Raw genomic sequence first — 24684 nt, forward strand, 5'->3', positions numbered from 1 at the left:
ACATTGTTAGTGAAGCTGTTGTCATTTTTACATGGTGGCCATTGCTATCTTTTTGTCTTAATTTTATTGGTTTTGGCAACTTGTCTTCCTTTTGGCTATTTTCTGTTTGTGATCTTGTGAATCATCACATGGAATATGTGCTAATCTCTGCACCTGTGTGTGATATAAAGAATGAATTCAGAGTTGTTTGGAACATTTTGCAGTTCTGTCTGTTTAGATTTCAATATTCTGGTCTTGGAATATCAGGTTGGTTTTTGGTGCCCTTTTCTGACCATTATTAATGTGTGAAGTAGGGATTTTGATGAAGCTAGGCAAAATTCTTTAACCCTTTAGCACCCTGGTTCTCAGCCAAAGTCCATATAAGATTTTTGGGAGTCCACACAACAAAATAGTAAATTGGACCCCTGAAAACAATTTTGCTTTATATTGGTTATGTATTGCAAGAAACAGCTAGGTTTCTTTCTCCATTTTACATAATTCAACCTACACAAATTAATATAGGGATTTTGAAAGAAGTTTCTATAAAACAAGTTTTTAGACATCAAATGGTTATGGGGGTTCACCAGAATAAAATAGTAATCAAAGGGGTCCATAGATGAAAAATGGTTGAGAACCCCTGCTTTAGCATTTAAAGCTGCCACATCTGACCCAAATGGGTAACAAAACACAATGTGAAGGTGTTTGAGTAGAGTTTAGTGAAATAAAGTTAAGCTGAGTCTGCAACTTGCTTCCAAATTGTTTGGTTCCTCTGGAAAAGGAAAAAATATAAATACAAGCTCGTTTTTTACTAATTTTTGAAAAAAAAAAAAAAAATTTTACAGACAACCATTTCTAAAGCTGACAAAAAGCAGTAAGTCTGGAAAATAGATATGCTTTTAACGGAAAAATTAAACAAAAGGAAAATGAAAAAAGATTAGTGAGAAAAGTTGAATGAAGATTTAGGATTAAGATTATTGTTTATTTGTTGAAGAAGAAGAATTGTTGCAGTTTTTCTTAGAATGGATTTCTCATTTCCTTTGGAAGGAAATTGGCAAAGGAATGTGAATGAGTTTTGAATGTTCTAAATACAATAATTCATATATCTGTAATAAAATCGTTAAGAGGAGCAGAAGATACATATTACGGTTGATCTCCCAGTATATGGAGGAGGTAGATTGCCTTTTTCTCTGTTAGACTCTCTCTCTCTCTTCTGGAGGAAAAGTGGGAGTGGTTCTTTGACAGTTTTCTGAGATTACTGCAAAGTTTTAAATATTCCAGAATGTCTCTACAGACAGATTGTAGAGGAATGTTTCTTTTCCCGAGGAATAATATCATGACTTTGTGCTCTGGTGTGCAACTTCTTAACTTCACTGTATCATTACTTAAATTTTCTAGGCACAAAGTCTGAAATTTTGGGGCAGGGAACTGGTTGATTACATTTGACTCCATTGCTCAACTGGTACTTATTTTAATCAACCTTGAAAGAATGGTAGACAAAGTCAACTCTAGCAGAATTTGAACTCTGAACATAAAGAGCTACAACTACTACTCTATTGTTCTCTTTTGCTGAACCGTTAAGGTACAGGGACGTAAACTAACCAACACCAGTTAAGTGGTGGTGGGGACTAACACAGACACTGTGTGTGTAATATACAATAGGCTTCCACACAATTTCCATCTACCAAATTCACTCACAAAGTATTTGTCAGCCCAGGGCTATAGAATAATAAAAAAACACACCCAAATTGTTGTGCAGTGGGTTTGAACCAAAAACCATGTGGTTGCAAAGTGAGCTTCCTTGACCACACAGTCATGCCTTCACCTATATCTTATTTCCTTTTTCTTTTATTAAAGATGGGAAAGTGTTATTTGGTGTGTGTGTGGGGGGGATTTAGCTACTATTTCTAGCAATTCAAGTGACCACATGGACATTGCCTTCGGTTGTCAGTTTATATGTTTTACTATTATGGATGTTTATATGAGTTTGTATAGTTATATGATATAGTGAAACGGTGATATCTAAACCACTTTGAACAAAGTTAGACTCATTGAAATAATCACTTATATTCATTAAAAATTGATTTATTTCTTTTTCTTCTTTTTTTTCCTTCTTGTTATTCAATAACTTGTCATGACTCAAGTTATTGATTTATATCAATAGTCACCAAGATGGCACCCGACAGTCTCTAGATTTCATTTTATAGGAGATCAATGATAGGAATTTCATTCAAGTGTAGGTAATTTCTGTGTTGTGAATACATTTAGATAGGGAAAGTCATTTGTTACAGCTGTGTTTGTTACTGTGTACTTCTTTTGATAATAGTCCCGATTTTTTTCTTTTTTGTTTTTTTGCTCTTCTGCTTTACTCAATCACTTGTCATGTAACCCCTCAACAGTAAGGAACCTGTTTTACCCAAGCCCCTTGTCTCATACTTTTACCTCTCTTTCACCCGTCATCTCCTAGCATAAAATTATCCTCTTGGGGTTCATAATATTTGCAAAGTGCATGGCAGTGTCACTTTGTGCTGGTGGCATTAAAAAAAAACAAAAAAAAAGCACCCAGTGCACATGGTAAGTTGATTGGCATCAGAAGAGGCATCCAACTATACAAGCCATATCAAAACAGATGCTTTGAACACAACGCTGTCCCTGGGCCCATTTGTTCCTGTCGCATCGTCCAACCCATGCATGCATGGGACACGGACATTAAATGATGATATATAAAAAGACTTTATTGTGGCTCCGTGGTAAGAAGATTGCTTGCCAGCTGCATGATTCCGGGTTCAGTCCCACTGTGTGGCACCTTGGGCAAGTGACTTCTACTATAGCCTTGGGCTGACCGAAGCTTTGTGAGTGGATTTGGTAGATGGAAACTGAAAGAAACCCGTGTGTTTGTCCCCCTTCACCATTGCTTGAAAACTGGTGTTGGTGTGTTTACATCCCTGTTGCTTAATGGTTTGGCAAAAGAGTAAGTACCAGGCTTAAATAAAAAAGATTAAATGCTGGGGTTGATTCGCTTGACTAAAATTCTGCAAGGTGCTGCCCCAGCATGGCCACAGTCTAATGACTAAAACAAGTAAAAGACAAAAGATAAATAAATATATATATATATATATATATATATATATATATATATGTATATATGTATGTATGTATATATAGCATGTACTACCTTCAAGTTCTTTGCAACCACATGGTTTTGTGTTCAATTTCACTTTACAGCATCTTGAGCAAGTGTCTTTTTGGACAATGGAAACTAAAAGAAGCCGATCATGTGTATGTCTATGGGAGGTGGGGAGTTGTGTCTCCTTGTTTTGATGTCTTGCACTGATCATAAACGGATGTCACCATCGTCATACAAGTAATGTCATTTGTTTGCAGCCTTCCATGCAAACTTGTCCCACCCTCATTTTGTTTATATCGGAAGAGGTCTGGGAAATATTGCTTGGATGCTCTTCCTGTATTTATGAATTTTCTGCAAGTTTCCCCCTTTGTCGTTTTTTTCTTTTTGCTTTACTTACTGTATTCTTTTCTCTCTCTCTTCATTGTCTCTAATATATTCGGCTGATCTCTGATTTAGTAGTCATACATGTCATTCTCATATATGTCCGGCATTCTGTATATTTTTAGATTTCTGAATGAATATGAAAAAGTTAATTTTCTTGGAGAAGATCCTGACCATGAGATCATGGATGATGATGAAGATGGACCATCACGTAAAAAGTCTTCCACCCCTTTACACAATGTACCCCTCACATACAAGTACAATCAGCATAAAGTATCAGGTCAGTTTCAATTTGATCTTTTCTTTTCTTTTCTTATTTATATTTCTTTTGTTTTAGCCACTACTATAGATGTTGTTTGATCCTAGAGCAGCTCTAATCAAGTAGGCTTATGATCAGAGGCAATCTAACCACGGCCATCCATTCTTTTCTGTTTTAGTGTATATGTAGGACTACAGTATCCAATTTATCTTTTTGGTGGCTGAATGGATTTGTGAGAGCTTTGTCTGCTATTTCTAGCCATTTGAGCGACCGGGTATATAGTTCCTTATTGACTCCTTGTTTCCTGCAACTTGGTCATCATACTTTATATAACTATTTCCTCTTGTACCCATTAATGAAGAGTATAATTTGGGGCTGCTGTATGCTTCAATAGGCCTTAGATCTGCACCTGGAGAGTTCTTCTCCAAGATGTAGGTTTGGCGAAGGGTTTAAAAAAAAAAAATTTTTTTTTGTAAGATCAATAGTTTCCCATCCATGCTAGTCTTTCCTCTCCATGCCACCAGTGTTGTCAGAGTTTGTTTCTCTTTTTCTCTTCTGCTACTAGATGTCAGTTGTGAAGCTGCTCCTCTACAAGAACCTGCTCTGACTTCTCCCCTCTCTCTCATAGTTTAACCCCTCATCACCTAGCATCAAGCTGACTCCCACTTCTCCCAGGGTTTGTACTTCTGCAAGCTGCATGGTGACCTCACTGGTGCCAGTGGTCCAAACAAAAGCACCCAGCTGTAGAAACCTTGCCAAAGTAGATGTTGGAGCGTGATGCAGCCCATGCATGGTTAAACCAAAATACCGTGAATAAATAAGCTTTACATTCAAGAGAGTAATCTGAATGGTAAAGGCTTAATAAGCCAACAATTTGGATGATGTCGTTCTAGGTTCCTTGCACATAGGAAGGAATGGCGATGATCATTGCTGAAATGCTGGATCAAGGCTGACCTGGGGCTAAAAATACCCAACTGTCTTGAGATAAAATCCATGAAAGACTGACGTTTTTTTATCTGAAGAGTAAAAGAGTAAAAATACACACAAAAATATAGAATATATAAAATTATGCTGTTTGGAGGAAACAGGAGAGAGTTAAGTGTTTTGGACAGAGGCCCTTTGTGATGAAGAGAGGGAAAAAAAAAGGCATAGGAAAGTTGCATGAAAAACTGTGTTGTTTATATCAAAGAAATTGTGAGTGAATGAAGAAAAATGGGAGTGGATAGAATGGTATTTTATAGGCAAAAGAGTGAAGATGGATGGATATAAGTGGAATGAGTTGGATTGGTAAGAAAATGTGAGTGTGTGTGTGTGTGTGTGCATGAGAAAGAGAGAGGGAGCCATGATTATTTGTAATCGTGTTATGAATAGGGATGTGTGTTCTAGGAAATAGTGTGTGTGTGTGTGTGTAAAGATGCATGGCCTTGTGGTTAGGGTGTTACACTCATGATTGCAAGATTATGGGTTCGATTCCTGGACCAGCTGGTGCATTGGGTTCTTGCGCAAAACACTTCTTTTCGTGTTGCTCCAGTCCACTCAGCTGTAAATGGGTGCCAACCCTGCAATGGACTAACCTTCTGATTAGGGCAATGCTTGCCTCGCCAACAGGGTGGCATCATTTGAAAGCTAAAATGATACAAAGTGCATTGTGGCCAGCAAGGTATGATATTTGATCAGTGTGGTTAGTCATGTGATCATATGGTATTTTGTTTGCATGGAAAATGAATGTTAAATGATGATTATACACATGCATGGACACATACATAAACCTTGTTTATTGCATGCATACATGTAGCACACATGTATGCATTTGCATACACACTGCATACACATGACATTTTTGAGAGAGAGAGAGAGAGAGAGAGAGAGAGAGAGTTCTTCAGTAAGTTACCATTTTGATAACCAGGATTAACTCTAGGTCAGCTGTTATACTACAGTGGTACACTGACCACCTCACTGAGGTAGATAATAGCCATATTATGTTTTAGGGAAGACCAAATCAACATTTTCACCTGATAGAAAATTGCATCCCTATCACAAAATACCCTAACTCACACCTGCTGCAACAGTACCCCATATGATTTCCAACATTGCATCCACAAATATCTCACTTGATCTTCATACATACCTCAACAATATCCCATATGATCTCAAGCCCTTGCTATAATAAACACACATGATCTCCAGCCCTCAGCAATATTCCATATGATCTCCCGATCTTGCCCTCAACAGTATTCCATATGATCTCCAGACCTTATAGCCACAATATCCTTTGTGATCTTAAGCCCTTGCCACAATAAATCTTATGTGATATCACAACGATATCCTTATGATCTTCCACATGATTTCAAGCCCCAGCCACAGTAGTCCCTCATAATTTCTTCCTAGTGTTGAGTGAATATTTAAAAAACAAATTTACGTGAAAACATATGCAGTTGTTGTTTTGTTCTTTTCCAGAGTCTGCACGTCAAAATGCTGGTTTGTCTTGCCAGTTTGTTACATTCAGTGACTATGACAAGTTGGAAATGGCTTTAATGTCTGGATTACCGAATGAAGTAGACTTTGTGGTCAACGTGTGCACTTTACTCTCCAACGATGGCAAGCGCTCATTACGCTTGGACAAATCCAAGCATCTACTAGATCTTCTTTTAGCACACATAGGAATTTTTTCACTCGGTAAGTACAATGCATATATATCTATTATTGTTTGATTTTTATTTAATGTTTTAGCATTTGGGCTGGCCATGGTTAGTCTACATTACTCCATAAGGAGCAATAGGGGCTAATTTCCTGGTTGGATGGTGTTTATTAAGGTGTATTTTTTTTGTGGTTGGATGCCCTTCATTTTTGTCAACTGCTGTTTCTAGCTGGTCGTGTGACTACATAGAAGCTTCCACATAGGTTTATGACTGTGATGGTGGTACCAGCACCATTGTCGTGATGTGGAAATAAAACTTGCTTTGATCTTATTTCTTTCAGTTACAATAAGGTACCTCATTGATGCTGGATATTTAGGAAGAGGAAAAAATAAAAGACTATTATTGTACCCAGTCATATAGTCATCCATCTTTGCCACCAACTATTCCTGGGTGGGTTGTGGGGGTAGAGTCCACAGGTACCTCCTCCATAGGGTCTTATCAGAAGTAACCATTATTATTAGATTTTCCAATGGAGACTAGATATTATCTTATTCTCTCTTTTTACATCCTTAACACTTTCATTACCATATTTATATCGAAATGCACTGTTTTTATTTCAATTAATTTTTAAGATAATGAAGAACTTCAAATAACCATCATCATTAATCTGATGCTTGAAACATAAATTAATATTAAATTTTGAAAGGTTTTAATTTTTAAAGCTACTTAAAAACAAGAAGTCTGTATCATTGAACCAGGGTCAAGTCTCAGGTGGGTTCATACCAAAAGTCAGTATCTTAACCCATTCTTAACTACAATTTCTTTTTATTGCAGGGGAAAGTTCTTTAGAAGAACTCTACGAAAATGGTTGGCGACCATTTTCTAAAAGGAATTTTGTGAAGGTAAATTTTTGTTTTTCTTTTCTTTTGCTTCTACAGTTGCATCAACTGATTTTTGTGGCACTCTTGGCACCAGATCCTTACCAGATTATCTGTTTTTTATAGAGAACTGACAGAGCTTACATAATAATAATTCTGGTTAAATTTCTTGGAACTCTTTCATTACCAATTCCTCATGACACACCTTTGTTTATTGAAGAGGAAATATCTCAAGAAGGTGGAATTACTCACCTTTCCTTTCAACCAGTATAAATATCAAGATGCAAACCTTACACCATGCACTAACCTCTCTCATGAAATGTAATCATAAAAAAGATATATTTATCTTTCTCGTTCATGCTGAGCGATACATGAAGGGATGCTGAAAAATTCCTGGCTCTAAAGGTTTTGCGAAAGGCCTGGTTGGAGGGCCAACCTTCTGAGTTCTTTTACAGGGCTCAGAAAAACTGAAGGGCTGCTGGTAAGCCAGAGAACTGCACCAGGTTCCAGTCATCTGTTTTGGCATGGTTTCTATGACTGGATGCCCTTCTTAGTGATTCATCTGACCAAAATTCTTCTTCTGGGCAATGCCCCAGCATGGCTGCAGTCTAATGAGTGCAAACAACAAATATAAGGTGCACCTCTGAAATTGGGGTGTATCTTCTATGCTATCAAATATGTTAAATGCACCAAAGTTTTTAAAAGCGGAACCCTGGGATTTGGAACCTAAAAATTTAAAAGTTATAGGGAGAGAAAGGGAAAGCTTGTGAGAAAATGGCTTATTTGTTGGATTAAATAAATCGGAGTTAAATTCCATTGTTTTTTTTATATGTAATATCTCTGTATTGTATCAGTATGAATGTCTCTATTATATCTGTATATCTAAGCGGGATTGTTGTTGATGTATTTCTTTTCTGTTTTCAGTTCTGGTATGATACAGTGTATGATAAAGAAGTTCGTGAAATGATCTCAGACACGAGGGACGCATCGCTGATAAGTAAATATCTCTTGGTACTTCCCTGCAATCCCTGCAAGCTTATACCCAACACAATAGATGACCTGACTAATATCAGAGCTGCTGCATGGTTCCTTCTTTTTTTTTTGTTCTACTTATGGCTGAGATACTTTTGGATCTGCCTGCATATTTATATTTATATACTAGCTTAAAAGCTGCACCATGTGTGGACTTTTCAGCTGGCTCCTGTGGAGGGCTAATTGGGCCTGTGGCCCAAAACTAAAATTTGTGTTGAAAATAATAATGAAATTAGCGAACTAACTTTGTCCTATTAAATGGCACTTCGTTAATTATGAGAACAAGGGATCCAGATGGTCCAATCAATGGAACAACCTGCTTGTGAGATTAACATGCAAGTGGCTGAGGTTTCAGTGTAACACAGAATGTGACAAGACTGGCCCTTTGAATTACAGGCACAGCTCATTTTTGCTGGCTGAGTGGACCAGAGCAATATGAAATAAAGTGTATTTGCTCGAGGACACAATGCATGGCTGGTAATTGAACTCCTGACCATATATATATATCCATGAACTGAATACCCCGCCCACCAAGCCATGCGCCTTCCCCATTGTCCTCTTCAGGATGTCGGTTGGGACATTTTCTAGCATTGAATTTTAATGTCAGGTTTTGGAAATAATAGGAGCTGAGGTGTGGTGCCTGGTGGGTTGTTATCAAAAGGGTCAACTGTAACTGTGGAAGGAACCTGCCTGCATGCGTATTACAAGTGTATGTTTACAATTTTAAAACTGAATAATTGTCTTTCCTTCATTCGTTTGTTTCACAGGAGAGTGGGTTGGTGAAGAAGTTTTGAATCTTGGCCGCAGTCTAGGAGTTAATGATGTCGAAGGTCAGCGAGTGACTCAGGTAAGTGTAATATATATATATATATATATATATATATATATATATATATATATATATATATATTTATTCTTTTACTAGTTTCAGTCATTTAACTGTGGCCATGCTGGAGCACTGCCTTTAGTCGAACAAATCGACTCCAGGACTTATTCTTTGTAAGCCTTTTTCTGTTGGTTTCTTTTGCCGAACTACTAAGTTATGAGGCTATAGTAGAAGACACTTGCCCAAGGTGCCATGCAGATGGACTCAGCCTGAAATCATGTGGTTGAGAAAATATCATGAAGGAAATGAAATGCCCCTTCTCTTTTATCTTCTTCAAAATGTGTCTTGACACAATGACCACCACATAAACTACCACTGGCAAGCTTCACACAATCTCCATATGTACCACCTGTGGTACATTTTCATGATATTTTATTCTGTATCTTTGACATGGTTTTGAGGATATTTTGATAATATGAATGCTAAATATTAAAGTTTAATTATGAAATATTGTGAAAATGCAAAAAAAAAAAAAAAAAATTATATTTCCTTGTAATTAAACAATATGCAGTGTGACCCCATGAAATAGATGGGCATCCCTGCTAAGTTTCCGTAACAGGTTAATGTGGTGGTTAACGCATTAAATCTCTTGCACCTGGCCAGACTTTACCTGTAGTCAACTCACCTTAATTCTCTGACACTGGAATTTCATGAAAGCTTTCTCTTTTTCTTCCCCATTCTTCTAGATGGCTATTATAATCAGGAATTTATCTTTTGATGAAGAAAATTTGCAGATCTTGGCCAACAACAGAAGTGTGTTTAGGTAAAAAATTTTAATTTTTTTTTTTATTTTCTATCTTCAATGATAATTTCTCTTATAACATTATTGTCATCACTATCATCATTGTCATCATCAAATAGTGGCTGTTTGTGCAACTGTTTCTTCTGGTAGATGGCTGGCTGTATCATAGTCAGAACTTTGAGTGAAACTTCCAAGTGAGAGGTGATCATGTTTTACTTATCAGATTAATTCGAAACCATGTGAATAAATAAACATTACATTTGACTGAGCAATTTGAATGCTAAAGAGTTAATGCCAATAATTAGTCATTAAAAGTATCTCAAGGATTTGTAAGCGTTATAAAACAGCCTCCATTTGATAGAAATTAACGACACTCTGTGGTTAGTAATTATCCCTGCTTTGTCCCACTCAACTGTGAAACCACTGCAGCCTCCAGTCTGTCCCTTCCAGTCACTGAACTCCTTTCTCTTCTCTGTTGCAGGTTTCTATTGCTCTGTGCATACAGCAAGTATGGCTCCCTGCGCCAAATAGGACTGGATACTCTGGGCAATTCTGCCCTTCAGGTAAAACAGTTTTCAGTTCGTTTTTGTTGGGTTTTGTTTTTGTGTTGTGTTTTGAGATGAGTTTTTTTCCTCTTTTCACCTTTTGCTGGGTTTAGTCTCTGGACTGCTGCTGAGCTCAACAACCAACGTGAAGGGTTCAGTGGAATATATTGACCCCCAGCACGTCTTTTGAGTCTAGTACTATTATTCCATTGATCCCTTTTGATGAACCATTAAGATACTGGGACATGAACAAACCAACACCAGTTGTCAAATGGTGGGGAGGGGAAGCACAAAGGCACACACACACACACACACACACATAGTTTTGAAGCCCAGGGGACAGATGAAAGCTGTAACTTCGACAGGATTGATCGAGTCACTTTCTGGGACTGGATGCTTATGTACTGCGTCATGTCTTTCCAGACCTGAGATTGACAGGCAGACTTTATCACATATTACACGTTGAATCATGTTAGCAAGCGCAGATGCACATACATACATACATGCATACACACACATGCACACACAGTAAAATAGATTTGCTGTTCCATGTGATTCATTTTACAAACTTTAACCCCCAATGGTTTCTTTGGATTCAGATGATATTGGAGAGTGTTGACCACCCTGATACACAGCTGATGCTGAGGTTGATATCCAAATGTTTATGCTCCAGTGATAAATGTGAAGTAGTCCGTGGTAAGGAAACCTTTTCTTTTCATCTTTTGTTTATTGGGTGGGCTGTGATGGCAAGGCAAAGACACAGGGACTGGAAGAAAGTCCCTGTGAGATCTGTGTAACCTTTTAGAGGAACCATGAAAATTTAGACCTGACACCCTTTGGTTAGCTATTATGGTAGACTGAGTTGCAATACTTACATTAACCAAACATCACCACTGACTTCCACCATCACCAGTATTGTCCATCATTAATAACACTAACCAAGTCTATTCAAATCCTGACCATCAGTATATACAGTGCAGGGGAACTTTTGGAAGAATTGGGTGGGGCATTGCAATTATATGCTGGAAAATACAGTGTTTGACAAACATTCATTTCTAGCGAGGGATGAATAATGATTTCTTCATAGTTGATTTTCATTCAGCTTTCTTTTTTATGTTTTGCGTACAATGGTCTTCATTTCTTTATTCCAGGACTTGAAATTCTGAGCAAATTGTGCCAAGTGGAAGAAAATGAAAGCTTATTGTCTGAACATCTGGAAAGTAAAGCATACGAGGATATATGTAAGCTGTTGACCATCCATGATATTCAACTGATTATTTATACTCTAGAAGCCTTGTATCAGTTATCCGAATTAGGGGAAGCTACATCTGGTGCTATCTCTTCTGTGAAACATGCTGTCGGTACGTATGCTGGTTTGTTATTTTTTCTCAACACTAACCCTTCAAAAGCTATTTAAGCCATCCTAAAGTAGAGCAGATTCATGAAGTTACTGGTAGTTTTTTATTTCAGAAGCTGTCAGTTAGCTGGTAACTAACTTCTGCTCAGGAAATAAGTTCTCTCTCCACTGGCTCACGGACAAACCCAGGGGATGGACTTAACAAAAAAAACGAAAAGAGGAATGAATATTCTTTTCAGACAAAGTACCTTAGAGTACCACTTGAGGCTGACTTTGCCTCTCATCCTTTCAGGGTCGATAAAATAAGTACCAGTTGACCTCTTGGGTCAATGTAATCGATTAACCCCCCACCCCCCGAAATTTCAGGCCTTGTGTCTATAGCAGGAAGGATTATTATTATTGTTGCTGCTGCTGTTACTACAACTTCCATTTTAATTTATAAATTTCTTTTGGATATCTCGGTTGAGTCGAGCTCTGCCTTACCTCATTAATGGGCTGATGAAATAAGTAGCACTCAAAAACTGGGCTCTGTATAACCACCAGTCCCACTCATGAAAATGTTATGCTTGTATCCTCATCCTGTTTACATTTCCACTATTGCTATTACTACTACTGCTTTCATTTGAAATGTTTTGATTCCATTAGATATCCTGGTCCAATTGGTTACCGTTGAGGCACAATCTTATGGTCCGAATTCTCTGATTGGTATCAAAGTTGTAGAGTTTGTTCCCCACCAGCAAGCAGGTTTGACAGCTATTGGACCTCCAGTGCCTCCACAACCTCCACCATCCATTACTTTGAATTGCAGTAAGTATTACATTTATTTTCTGTCTGTCTCTTGATTTAGTGGTTCAAATGATCTGGAATATTGCTCATCTCTTAAGCCTTTAGCTTTCAGATTATCCTGTCAAATGTAATGCTTATTGTTTTGAATTAATCGGGCATTAACTGATAGCATTGAGATTTTGATGATGTGATTTTTTTGTTTTTAGAATGAAAATATAGGCCCAGATCTGCCTGGAAACATTGCCTGTATGTTTCCAGTCTTGTGTGTAAACATGTCTAGCCATGGGGGTGAGGGGCACTTATCTTGCTTGAAGGGCATCCAGCTGTAGAGAATCTTCTTCAACAAATTCTGTCCAACCCATGCAAGTATGGAAAAGTTGGTGTTAAAATTGATGATGATGATGATGGTTATGTGTCTGCTTGTGGTCACTTTGCTGAACTATTGCTGTCCATCGTTGCATCTCTTCAACAGGCTGGAATTACTTTAGATGTGCTGAATGGTAAATGTCTTTGAACTGGGTACAATTTCATCTCAAAGTATTGATTAATGATGCCTTGTTCATATCATTGTTAAGATTTTCTTATTCTTTTCCAGAAACGGGACCTCCACCAAGTTCTATTCCTACCTCAGAAATAGAAACCACTTGTAATTGGTAAGGAACACTCTTTCTCTCTCTCATATCATTTTCTTACCTTTTTATGACACACACACATAGAAAGCACTCAGTACACCCTGTAAAGTAGTTGGCGCTAGGAAGGACATGCAGCTATAGGAACTATGCCAAAATGGCCAGTGGAGCCTGTTGCAGCTCTCAGCTTTGTCAGCTTGTGTCAAACCCCTCTAACTCATGCCAGCATGGAAAACAGATGTTAAAATGATGATAAATATATATATAATGTGCAACAAAAGCAATCTGTGTATCATACTTAAAGCAGATACATTACTGAAAACCCAGTTACTTGTGGTATTTGTCCTGAAACAATGTCTCTTATTGATATACAATGTTAAAAGATACAGAAATATATGACTAGCAGATGAAAGTCATCCAGCAGCAGCAGCAGTGGTGGTAGTGGTGTTGCTAAATGGCCATTTCTACCTCTTTGGGCTTCATCAGTAGCAAGTACCCACTGACAACTGGATGCTGAGACAAAATCTATACACACGGAGAGAGATATAAATAGAAAAGGAAAATATTTTTTCAATATTACGTGTATGTGTGTATTTGTATTTCACAATTTTATATCATTTATATTTCCTGATGATGATGATATATATATATATATATATATATAGGTGTAGGCGTGGTTGTGTGGTAAGAAGCTTGGTTCCCAGCCACAAAGTTTCAGGTTCAGTCCCACTGCATGGTGCCTTGGGCAAATGTCTTCACTATAGCCTCGGGCCAACCAAAGCCTTGTGAGTGGTTTTGGTAGACAGAGACTTGGAGAAACCTGTTATATATCTGTGTCTGTGTTTGTCACCCACCATCGCTTAACTACTGACGGTGTGTTTATGTCTCCGTAACTTAGCAGTTCAGCAAAAGAGCCCAATAGAATGGGGTTGATATCTTCGATAAAAGAATATATATGTATATACATCTTCACAGACACACCTTGAATGTCTACAGCCTGTACCTTTCCTCTTATGTTCACTTCCATTGCTATTCTGTCCTTCCAGGTTGCGAGCAAATCTTGAGTTGAGAGATGGCTGTTACATGTCTCATCTGTCATTGTACACAGATTATTTATCTTTTTGTAAAAAGTTTTCCTTACCAAACCCACTGAATAGCTCAGTGTTGCATACCTGTGTTAAGTAAGTACTCCACCTCCCCCTTTCTTTGTTGTTTACATGTGTTTGGCTACAATACTACATTTATCACAGACTACACGAGGGGCTTAACCCATTAGAAGAGCATCATGGCTTTGGATAAAGCACAAAGTCTACATCTCTGTTGCAATTACGAAACTAAAATCACAAAAATCACAAGACCCAGTCATCTCACAACTTGAGATATCATCTTTTAACATTCACTTTGACATGGTCATCTCCCACTGTGAGATAGTATTCTCTGCTTATACATGTATGTGCATAAATGTATTGGTTAAATACATGTGTAGCTGGTTGAAAACAGTTTTGCTAAATCAGTATCTCAGAACACTTAGTAACAACTCTCCAGGCTTCAACCCGTTTCGTGGTACTGTTCAAATGGTATTTGTGATTCTGGTACGATTTTATGTTGTTTGCAATTTTGTACCAATTATATGAGATACTTGGAAACCTTTTAAAAAATATTTTGTGATTTATAAACTAGTGTTTTACACAAAGCACTGGTGCTGATGCTATGGTCTTGTACCAAAATTTCAAATTAATATTATTTTTTTTAATGGCTGAAGTAGAACAGAAAAACATGCTCTGCCATTGAGCCTTGTTGTCCTCATGTTCTGTACCTTGTATTTCTGAATCCCCTCTTGGATAACTTGTCTTTAACCCCTCTTGGTGAGTGGAGGTCAGTGAAATAAAGATTGGTTTGACTGAAGAGGAGACAGAGTCAACCAACAGCTTGAAACGTGTTCTTACTTGCAGCTTGTTGTACTTCAGTCTCAACAGAGAAACAAACCCATAATAGTGTAATGTTCTCTCTTGTTGGGTTTCTGCAACAATCTTAGAGAAACCAATACAGTTTTTTTCAAATAGGCATTTAAAGTTTTTCAAACTTTCTCTCATTTTACTCTTTTTAGGGCGGTATTTCCTAATGTTGAAGAGAAAATCATTGAAAGAAAAGATGGGAATAAAGACATTCAGTTCAGTGGATTTTCAAAGAGGTCATCTCCTCTGCCATTTGCAATCACTTGGCAAGGTAGGTTTGATGGTTTGCAAGGAAAACTATTTGATTGTCTGAGAATGGATGGTTAAGTGGAACAAAACCAAACACTTTGTCTCCACAATTAAATGAGAGAAAGAAACTGTTATATAATTACATAGTTATGTAGTTGAAGTTCAGGTATAATTGACTGTTTCTGTTTGAATGGTTACACTTCTCGCTGGTTTTCATAGAGCATTGCTCTCCTATGTTACATCTCTCCAACTGAAGGTGGAGGAGCATGGCCTAGTCTGACAGAGTGTTGGATTCACAATCGCAAGGTCACGGTTCTGGTTTCTGGACAGAGTGGTGTGGTGTGCTCTGGAGCAAGACTCTGAATTTCACTCAGCTGTAAATGAAGGACCCTATAATGGACTAGTGTCCCGTCCAGCGGGGAATGTTGTGATCTCATTCACTTAACACACCATGGAAACCAGACAACCAGCCAAACGAGTCCTACAATTTGAGACACTAATGTCATGGGGACCTATTTATTTCGTTGAAGACCTTTGGTAAAACTCTTGTTCTTCCCCTGCTGCACCAATTTCTGTGAGAGCCTACAGATTCTGTTCCTCTTCTTCTTCAGCTTAATAATAACAGTAAATATGTGCTCTACTGTCTTAGATTACATTGAAAATGCCATAACTGCTCATGCAGTTCTTGGCAGCTTTTCCCTAATGTTTGATTGGTTACCATTCAAAATTTTTTATTCTTTATATATAGTTTGTGCATATACTAGCTTGCAATTTAATAGAAGTGTATGTGTGGGCTGAGTACATGCATTCAATTTTAACTTTTTATATATTACAGTTTTGTAAGGAAATTATTGACATGAAAATGTATCCATTAATTTACTGAAATTGTTAAACTTATCACATCAGCAGTTGTCTCCCTTCTTCATCTTCACTGTTCTACAATAGTCATTGATACATTATAGATCTTTTGTTGTCCACACACGCACACTGAGAGCGTTCTATTTCTAGCTATTAATAGTTGATGTGTAGTGATAGCTTTTTGCATGTCAATCGACTTACCTTTTTTTTTATCTTCTTTGCCTTATTTTAATGTTTACATTTATTTTTTCCTCATCTTTTTTGCTACTTTGTTGCTGTTGTTGGCTTTTCCTTTCGTTCACATTTCTCATATATTTACATATTGCATGTTCGTGTTAGTGTTAAGTTTTTTTTAGTATTTTAAAACATGTAATTATCGCATTTGTGTGTGTGTGTGTGTGTGTGTGGAGAGAGAGGGAGAGATATGTGTATGAATGTGTGTGTGGAGAGAGAGAGAGAAAGAGATATGTGTATGTATGTATGTGTGTGTGTGTGTGTGTGTGTGTATTTGCATCTATAGTACATAAGTTTGTATTATGTCTGCATTATGCGTGTATTTGGAAATGTTTTGTTTTGTGTTTGAACCACTTGTCAAAACATGAAAGCATGGAGTTTGTTTTGTGATTTGTGAGTGAAGGTAACTGTTTGGAGAAGTGTGTTTCAGTTATTAACTGTTGAATTTATTCAGATTAATATTTTTAATTACTCAAATATAAGAATTTTAGAAAGCTTTTGATGTTATTTCTCTCAAAACATTCAGTATTTCTGCAATTGTGAGTGTTCAACTTCTTGTCATACCACTTGTATGATTGTTGTGTTGTGGTCAGCATTCTGTTATAATTAATCTGATTGGCATTACTGTGATTTCGTGGGCAGGTTAGTGTCTACAAGGAATGGCTAATCTGCTCCAATAATTTTTTAAGCAACTATTATATCCCAACTTATCCTTCTGTGGTAGTTTTAAAATGTCTATGATTCTGAAGAAACTCGTTATATATATATGTGTGTGTGTGTTGAGATATATACATACATGTACATACATGTACATACATACACTGAGTGTGAAGGCACATGGCTCAATAGTTAGAGCGCACTGGGCTCACAATTATTAGGTAGTGAGTTCGATTCCCAAGCTGGGCTAGTGCCAAGCTCTATCGGCCCCTTTGCCTTTCCCTTGGATAACATCACGGAGAGAGAGGAGGCTGGTATGCATGGGCAATTGCTGGTCTTCCAAAAACAACCTTGCCTAGACTTGAAGTTCAAAGTTTTACATTTGTGTCTTGTCTTGGATAAGAGACCCATTACATATTCTAGTGTTTTCTGGATGGGTTGGCTGTAGAGAAGTACTGACTCTCAATTGTATAAGAATTATTTGTTCCAGCATGATATGGAAACTGGTTTAGTAGGGTGGGTGATTCTATGTGGGTTGCAGACATGTGCGATTTCCAAGAATTCAATATCTGTTTTAGCAGCATTACTATTGCTACTTGTCTGGAGGCTCAAGTCGGTTCTGGTCTAAAAAATCTATAACCAAAGATGTTCCAGCTCCAACTTTGCATTCGTTTTATTCAGATATACGGAGTTACTTGTTAGTAGCTATTCGTTAACCCTCAGGCTGGCTCTCATTCAACAGGAATATGGTCAGAGATGCTCTTGTTATAATAATCCCTTTTTGTATTCAGATAGAATGAATTTAGGACCCCACTGTAGGGCACAAGTTGAGGAAAATTTGGTTGCTGTTTATGATAGGCTATATGACTGTAAAAAGGTTTCCCCTGTTAAATTGAATAACCATAGCTTGAAAAATTCTACAAATAGATTGTTGTGTTAGATTGGAAATTGAGAACCGAATTCCTTTTAATTCCATCTATGATCCCAGGTGTGTCCCTATTTATATTGAAACCTTAACTGCTGAGAGAGTTGCCTAATAAAACCATTAAAAACTATTTTCTTCTGATATATTTAAAAACTGCTTTGAACATTATTTTAATGTATTTCTTCCTATTATTCCATTGTTATCAGCTTTTGGAACTTATTATTTCTGTTTTATGTATATAATTCTTCAACTGTGCATGCTTTTTTCTCCAATGTGTATATTTTTGGTGTTTTCTTTCTTTCTTACTAAAGCTTAAATATTTGTTGTATTTTTATTTAATATATTATGGTGCTCTCTAGACTCACTATTGACATAGTTTATTTAGCTATATACCTACTACCAAGCAGCCTTGGATCTGTTGATGTGCCTTGCAAGTGTATTTAGGTGTACAGCAGCTTTAATCCTTTAGTATTTAAACCAGCTCTGTCTTATGTTCAAACTGGCCAGATCTGGCCTCTCACACTTACCCTACAGTGCCATTCCAAAAATATACAATCACATCATTGAAATCTCAAAGCTATGAGATAATGCAGTGTGAATAAATAAGCAGAACATTTGATGGAGTAATGTGAAGGCTAAAGGGTTAAGTATGTTAGTGAACCTAGCATGTAGCATATTTAGATGTGTTATAGGAGCTGACAGTTTGCGTTAGGTTGACTCGTCACCGCAACAGAACCAAACACACTGAAGTACTGTTCCAGTTCAGATCATGGTCACATGAAGCTCTCTCCTGGTCTGTTCATGGGACCCGTTTATTATTGCTGTACGATGATAATAGGCCAAAGGCTTTAACATCAAGGAACGTACGTATAGAAACGAGGAAAAGCTGTGCAAATGTTTACACTGTTATGTGGTCTGCACTATTATGTGGTGCAGGAATGTGGGCATTGATGAAAACTCTGACAAACTGGAAGCTTTTGAAATTTGGACATAAAAGAATGTTATGAATATTCTTTGAGGGTTGATAAAATGAGTACCAGCTGAACAGTGGGTGTTTATGTAATTGACTTAACTACTCCTGAGTATGAGTATAAAAACTGTATTCCTCTGCCAAGTCATGTTGAGCCAGCATAGCAGAATAGGCTCATCAAACCAGTGTGACCTGATGGTCAGATTAACAGTCTCCACATCGGACCATCGTTGGTGGAGAGAACATGCTGAGGCCCCTTGGTCCTGCACTGGCATAATAGAAAGAAAGAATATCTCAGACAAATTACAACTAAAGTTACAACTAGCAAATACTAAAGGATGATCAGTCTTAGCTATTAAAAAAAAGGAAGCTGAAGTACTTTGGTCACAGTAAAAGCGTAAGATATACGAAGAATGATATTAGAAGGGAAAGTTAAATGGAAAACGCTCTTCAGTATCACTAATTAATAATTTGTAATTAGTGTTTTTTTTTTAATGCTTGCCATATTAAATATGTCTAGCACTCACTTAAGATAGCTTTAACTGCAGACACTGTTAGACCGTAGCATTATAGGAGTTTGTCTCTCCTGTAACGTCTAGAGAGAGCCTTTATTGTTGTTGTGGCTATTTTATTATAATTATTATTTTTACTTTTGTTATTATTTTTGTTAGAATGAAATTTCTGTCGATTTGTTTTATTTTGGTTCAAATTGCTGTTTGTTGTTGTTGTTGTTGTTGTGCTGTAGTGTTCTGCTATGCTATGTTTTCTTTTGTTTCTTGCTTTCAGTTGATAAAAATAGCATTCACTCGTCGCATGGCTTTCAGAAAGTAGCTAACTCTTCTCAGTCGTGTTTAACACACACCCCAACATTAAGACAACGACTATTGGAACCACCTCTTCTCCATCTTCAACCGGATTCTTGCCCACCTTTCCCTGTAGGTAGCAGCAGTTCACACTCAAGTCAGCTTCCCGGAGGTCAGCATCCATCAGGCTCGAGTCCAGCGACACCACACACGCCGAAAAGTCATCACAACCAGTCAAACCAACAGAAACATTGCGCCAAAATACTGCAGTCTCCCGGAACGCCTTCGAGAAACTTAGCCAATCCTTTACCACCAACGCCCTCGACACCCATCAGTCGTACCCTTGTGGTATCAGCTGTGTCTACTTCAACACCCAACGTACAATGTAAAACTGTTTCTGTTCTCCAGCAACAGCTCCGGTCCCCTATTGCTCAACAGTCTTTGAAACTACAAGATTCTCCTCTTAATACACAGACAACTCTCAGTCAGAATCCTTCGTATTCTTGCATCCAACATGCTTTGCATATGGAATCTGACCAGACTCAAGCCCCTGCCTCCAACCCTTCAAGGCAGCAAACTAAACCAAACCTGCAGGGTAAAGGCAGTCCATTCCAAGACGGTGTTGGAACCGCAGGAAATCGCCTGCCCTCAGAAACAAACTTAATTAAAACTTTACTTGCCAAGAAGCTCAACCAAAACCGAGGAACTCAAAGTCCATCTCACCAATGTCAAGAAACTCCCTTAACTATCTCCTCAATCTCCAACGCCCCTCCTTCACCTGCTCGATCTGATGCTGCAATGTCTCAGGATGGGTTTCCAAGCCTCGAAACCAAACCCAACAAACAGAATGTTGTCAGGGCAGTGACAGTTCCGGTGATGGAATGGCATCCACCGTCAATCGATTCTCCGGCACCGTCTGACACAATGGAATCGCAAACCTCCATTAGTCAAGACTCGTGCTATACAACCGAAGACCAATCCCAGCAGAGTCTGCTAGTAAGCACCCAGGACAGCGCACCAAAAGACTCTCAGCAGACCACATGTGATAACAATTTACGGCAAGAAGAAAACATGGAAACAGACAGCCAACAGACTGAGCCGGACACTGGTCATGAAGATCTTCAAGAAGAATTGAAGGGAAATCTGGCGCCTGCATCTAATGAATTACATCTCGCACAATCTTTGGAAAGCCAGTTGGAGAAGCCTGATGCAGTTCTCCCGACTGAGCAGCCATTTTCCCAACAGACCAGCCAGCAAGATTCTAAGAAAGTAGAAGTATCTTTGGGGTCTGCCACGACGCAGTTAGCAGTCAATGTTGATGCAAATGTCGTACAAAGTGCACAAAACTCGCAGCAGACTGGCCAAGGAAATAAGCCAGTCCTGTTGCAGACTGCCGTGAAAGCGTTACCTGGCACCCAAGATGCTAACAGTGGTTTGAAACCGGACGAGTTAGTGATCCAACTGAACTCTGAAGCAAGTCTCCATCAACAGGACATTGTCGTTCAAGCTGTCTCGGGACAGTTAAACAACCAGGAGCCTTTAGTTGTTCAAGCTGAGCTGCAGGACCAACAAGATGCCACACAAGCTGTTTCTTCCCGGCCGGAAGAGTCGTTTGTCATCCAAGGATCTCAGATTCTCCTGCAGCAGCCGCAAGCTCAGCAACAACAGCAGCTGGTCATCCAGATGCCGTCAACGCCACAAGGTCAGCCTGTTCAAGCAACTCAACAGCTTGTCATACAGACTACACCAGCCACTCTGCAAACGCAACAGCTAGTCATTCAGGTGCCGCCACAACAACAGCAATTTGTGATACAGGCTCAACCAAGTCAGCAACAGTCTACTTTGCAACCTCAACATTTGCAGCAGCAAATTGTAATTCACGACTTGCCTGACAGTAATATTCCTAACAGCCAACAGAGCTTAACTCTGGAGACGAGTCAACTATTTGGAAACGGTTTGAGCCAGACCCCGGCACCAGCCAACAGCAACCCTGCCCCCAGTTCACTGCCACTCAATGCTTTGTCACAGACCATTGATAGTAGTTTGCAGCAGAATGAAGTGGTCATCCAGTACAGGCCAGTAACTCAAGTGTCAACAGCTACTACTACTACTACTACTGCCACCAATACAACAACTGCAACTGCTAATACAATCTTCTCTAAAGTGTCGCCAGTTTCACCTGGAGAAGCATCTTTAGATAGCAACCTCTCTCCACAAACCCTCACAAAATGTGTTTTTCAATCCCAGGGACCGTTGTTCCCTTCTAGTCAGAATATGCTGCTGGAGAATTCACAGAAAATGAAGAAAGGTAGAGTTAGTCCCGTGAAGAACTTCACTTCTCACCCTTGTCGTGCATCAACACCCAAGCTGGTTACATCGAAATGTAAATCTTTAGACACCGACTCTGTGTTGTCCAATGCTTCTTCTCCGCAGACACCACAGGATTTTGAGTTGGAGGTTTGTGGAGAGGTAGAATGTGCTAAGGACATTGTGAAAGAAGGGTCTGAGGCAAGAATTGAGCGCGTTGAGAACAAATGCCTAAAGCTGTTAGAAGGGGCTGCTGAGCCGTCCAATTTAGAGAAATCTGAGTCGTTACAGAATTCGGATGTTGTGAGCAATGCGAAAGACGTTCCGGGTGCTTCTTTTCAAAACATCCTGCTGACAGGCTCCGACGAGAAAAACCTTTTACATAATCACACACACAGCATTCCGACTATGGACATTGGTATGGAAGAGAAGATTGCTGAATCGCCTGTAGCTTTTGTATATTCAGCGAGTAAAGAGTTGAAGAAAAATGTCGACATGTTGGGCAGCAATACTTGTCATAGTAATCAACAATCATCATCATCATCATCGCCATCATCCTCATCCTCATCAACAACAATATCAACAACATATCATCCACACAAACCTCTATTGACAGACGTTAAAGAAGAGAAGACTCAGTCCGATGCTATTGGTAAAAGCGAGGTTTCAAATTCTAATACAGTTTCCACAAAACAGGAAGACGATGTCTTAACACATCCAGAAGTTCCCGTTGACAGTGAGAACTCCGGCCCGAAACTGTCGGTTAGCAGCAGCACTTGCGAGTCTCCGAAACCGAACCGAACACTGGCAGCGGGGGCTCAAGTGAACGGTGGTGTGAAGTCTGGCAGTGCAGCGGTCACGGCTCATTGCTTGTGTCCGCATAATAATAACAATAACAACAATAATAACAATAATAATATTCAGACATTAGTGGACACCAAGATGTGTCCTAGCGGTGCAAGTAATGAACAGTTGCACAATGGTGTTACGTCTGCTTCAACTGTTGATGTCAAACTGAACTTTGATATCAAGTCAGAAGAGTTGAGTGTCGGTGAAAAGATTTTGTTGAATAAACCTGTTGACAAATTTAACAAAGTCAATGGAATTCTAAACCATTTAGGCAGCAGTGACAGTAAACCTTCACTGGACACCAAACTACAGCTCTCGGCAGAGAATCAAAAAGAGAGGAAGCGGAAGGCGAGTGTGTCATCATTATCATCATCATCATCGTCAAACTCATCATCTTCTGTTGCTAGGGTTCCGGAAAATGGTTGTGTTGTAAATGGACTACAAGAAACAATAAGCGATTGTAAATTTTTAACAGACAGTAATAATATTGAAAAGACTGCAACACATTTGAGTTCTGGTACATGTGCCGCAAAGAAACAGCGGCCGTCAGATTGTTCTGGTAGCAATTGTTTGAAGAAAAAATCTGATAAACAAAATTCAACTGTGTTATGTAGCCATGTAAATAGGACTTGTGAATCACGGCTGGTTCCAGCATCAGATTCTGGTGATGGAGACATCAGCTGTGACAGCTCTAGTGTTTCTTCAGTTCAGGACGCTTTTGAAAAACAGCATTCCAACTTTAATCAGGGTACACTCTTATCGGGTACGCTGTTGTATAAAGATAGTAAAGATACTGCCCTGCGTCCTGCTCAGTCCATATCTCCCAAAGGTGTTCCAGGCACAGGTGCTGATAAGTTGGTTAAGGCTCGGAAGCGAATTCGGAACAATGCTGGTAGTGCAGACTCAAGGTGTTCGTCATCGATTGGTTCAGAATTTGTTTGTGAGTGGGCCAACTGTAAACGGTAAGTGTTCTTTAATGTTGTTGTTGTTGTTGTTGTTTTCATTATGACTGTAAAGGAAACCACCACCACCACCACCACCACTACTATCACTACCACTGTCATCGTCATCATCATCATCATTGCTAGGATTGTGTGTGTGTGTGTCTGAATGCACTTACATATACAGGTATACAGACACCTGCACACATCCGAGTCTGTGTGTTTGAGAGGAAATAAATTGTATTTGGATTTATTTCTGTTTTACTATCAAGTTCCGCTTGATTGTGAGGGTGATCAGAAAAACCAATTCCCAGCCATGTATATTGGTTGATTCAATTAGCCAGACGTTCCTCTTACAAATTTGGGATTTGTGAGTCATTGTTTTGTATTGATTTTGTATTGATTTATGTATTTGAACCCATCCACATGGGACCGGGGAACAGAAAAAATATGAAGACAAGTGTATTCCCTACAGGTAAAGGTAAAGGTAAATCTATCATTTACAAAATATATGGAGAGGATTCCTTTATAACTGTGGTTTTTAGAACCAAACCCCCAGTGATAAAATGAAGAATGATGTAGATCCAAATTGAGCATGCAGTTTAGAAACATTGCTTAACCCTTTAGCATTTAAACTGGCCAGATCTAACCTCTCACACCTACCTTACAATGTGATCTTTAAAATAAGCCATCACATCA

The 24684-nt window shown here is 38.6% G+C and overlaps 1 protein-coding gene across 9 annotated transcripts in view; it reads left to right on the plus strand.

Annotated features, from left to right (window-relative positions):
- LOC106876167 (uncharacterized) overlaps positions 1 to 24684 on the plus strand; it is a 66639-nt gene that overhangs the window by 29914 nt on the left and 12041 nt on the right. For 5 of the 9 annotated variants that reach the window (XM_089343631.1, XM_089343632.1, XM_052977179.2 and 2 more), the window contains 14 exons: positions 3610 to 3764; positions 6201 to 6419; positions 7217 to 7284; positions 8185 to 8257; positions 9060 to 9139; positions 9865 to 9941; positions 10402 to 10483; positions 11065 to 11161; positions 11617 to 11826; positions 12468 to 12629; positions 13204 to 13261; positions 14284 to 14418; positions 15345 to 15463; positions 19872 to 24006. In XM_089343631.1, the coding sequence (XP_089199757.1) occupies positions 3610 to 3764; positions 6201 to 6419; positions 7217 to 7284; positions 8185 to 8257; positions 9060 to 9139; positions 9865 to 9941; positions 10402 to 10483; positions 11065 to 11161; positions 11617 to 11826; positions 12468 to 12629; positions 13204 to 13261; positions 14284 to 14418; positions 15345 to 15463; positions 19872 to 24006 (5670 nt within the window). The remainder of the gene's footprint in view (positions 1 to 3609; positions 3765 to 6200; positions 6420 to 7216; positions 7285 to 8184; positions 8258 to 9059; positions 9140 to 9864; positions 9942 to 10401; positions 10484 to 11064; positions 11162 to 11616; positions 11827 to 12467; positions 12630 to 13203; positions 13262 to 14283; positions 14419 to 15344; positions 15464 to 19871; positions 24007 to 24684) is intronic. The other 4 variants (XM_089343633.1, XM_089343634.1, XM_089343635.1 and 1 more) reach the window with 1 other exon arrangement.

This window comes from Octopus bimaculoides, chromosome 27 (assembly GCF_046866305.1).
Source record: "Octopus bimaculoides isolate indiv1 chromosome 27, ASM4686630v1, whole genome shotgun sequence".
Classification (NCBI taxonomy): domain Eukaryota; kingdom Metazoa; phylum Mollusca; class Cephalopoda; order Octopoda; family Octopodidae; genus Octopus; species Octopus bimaculoides.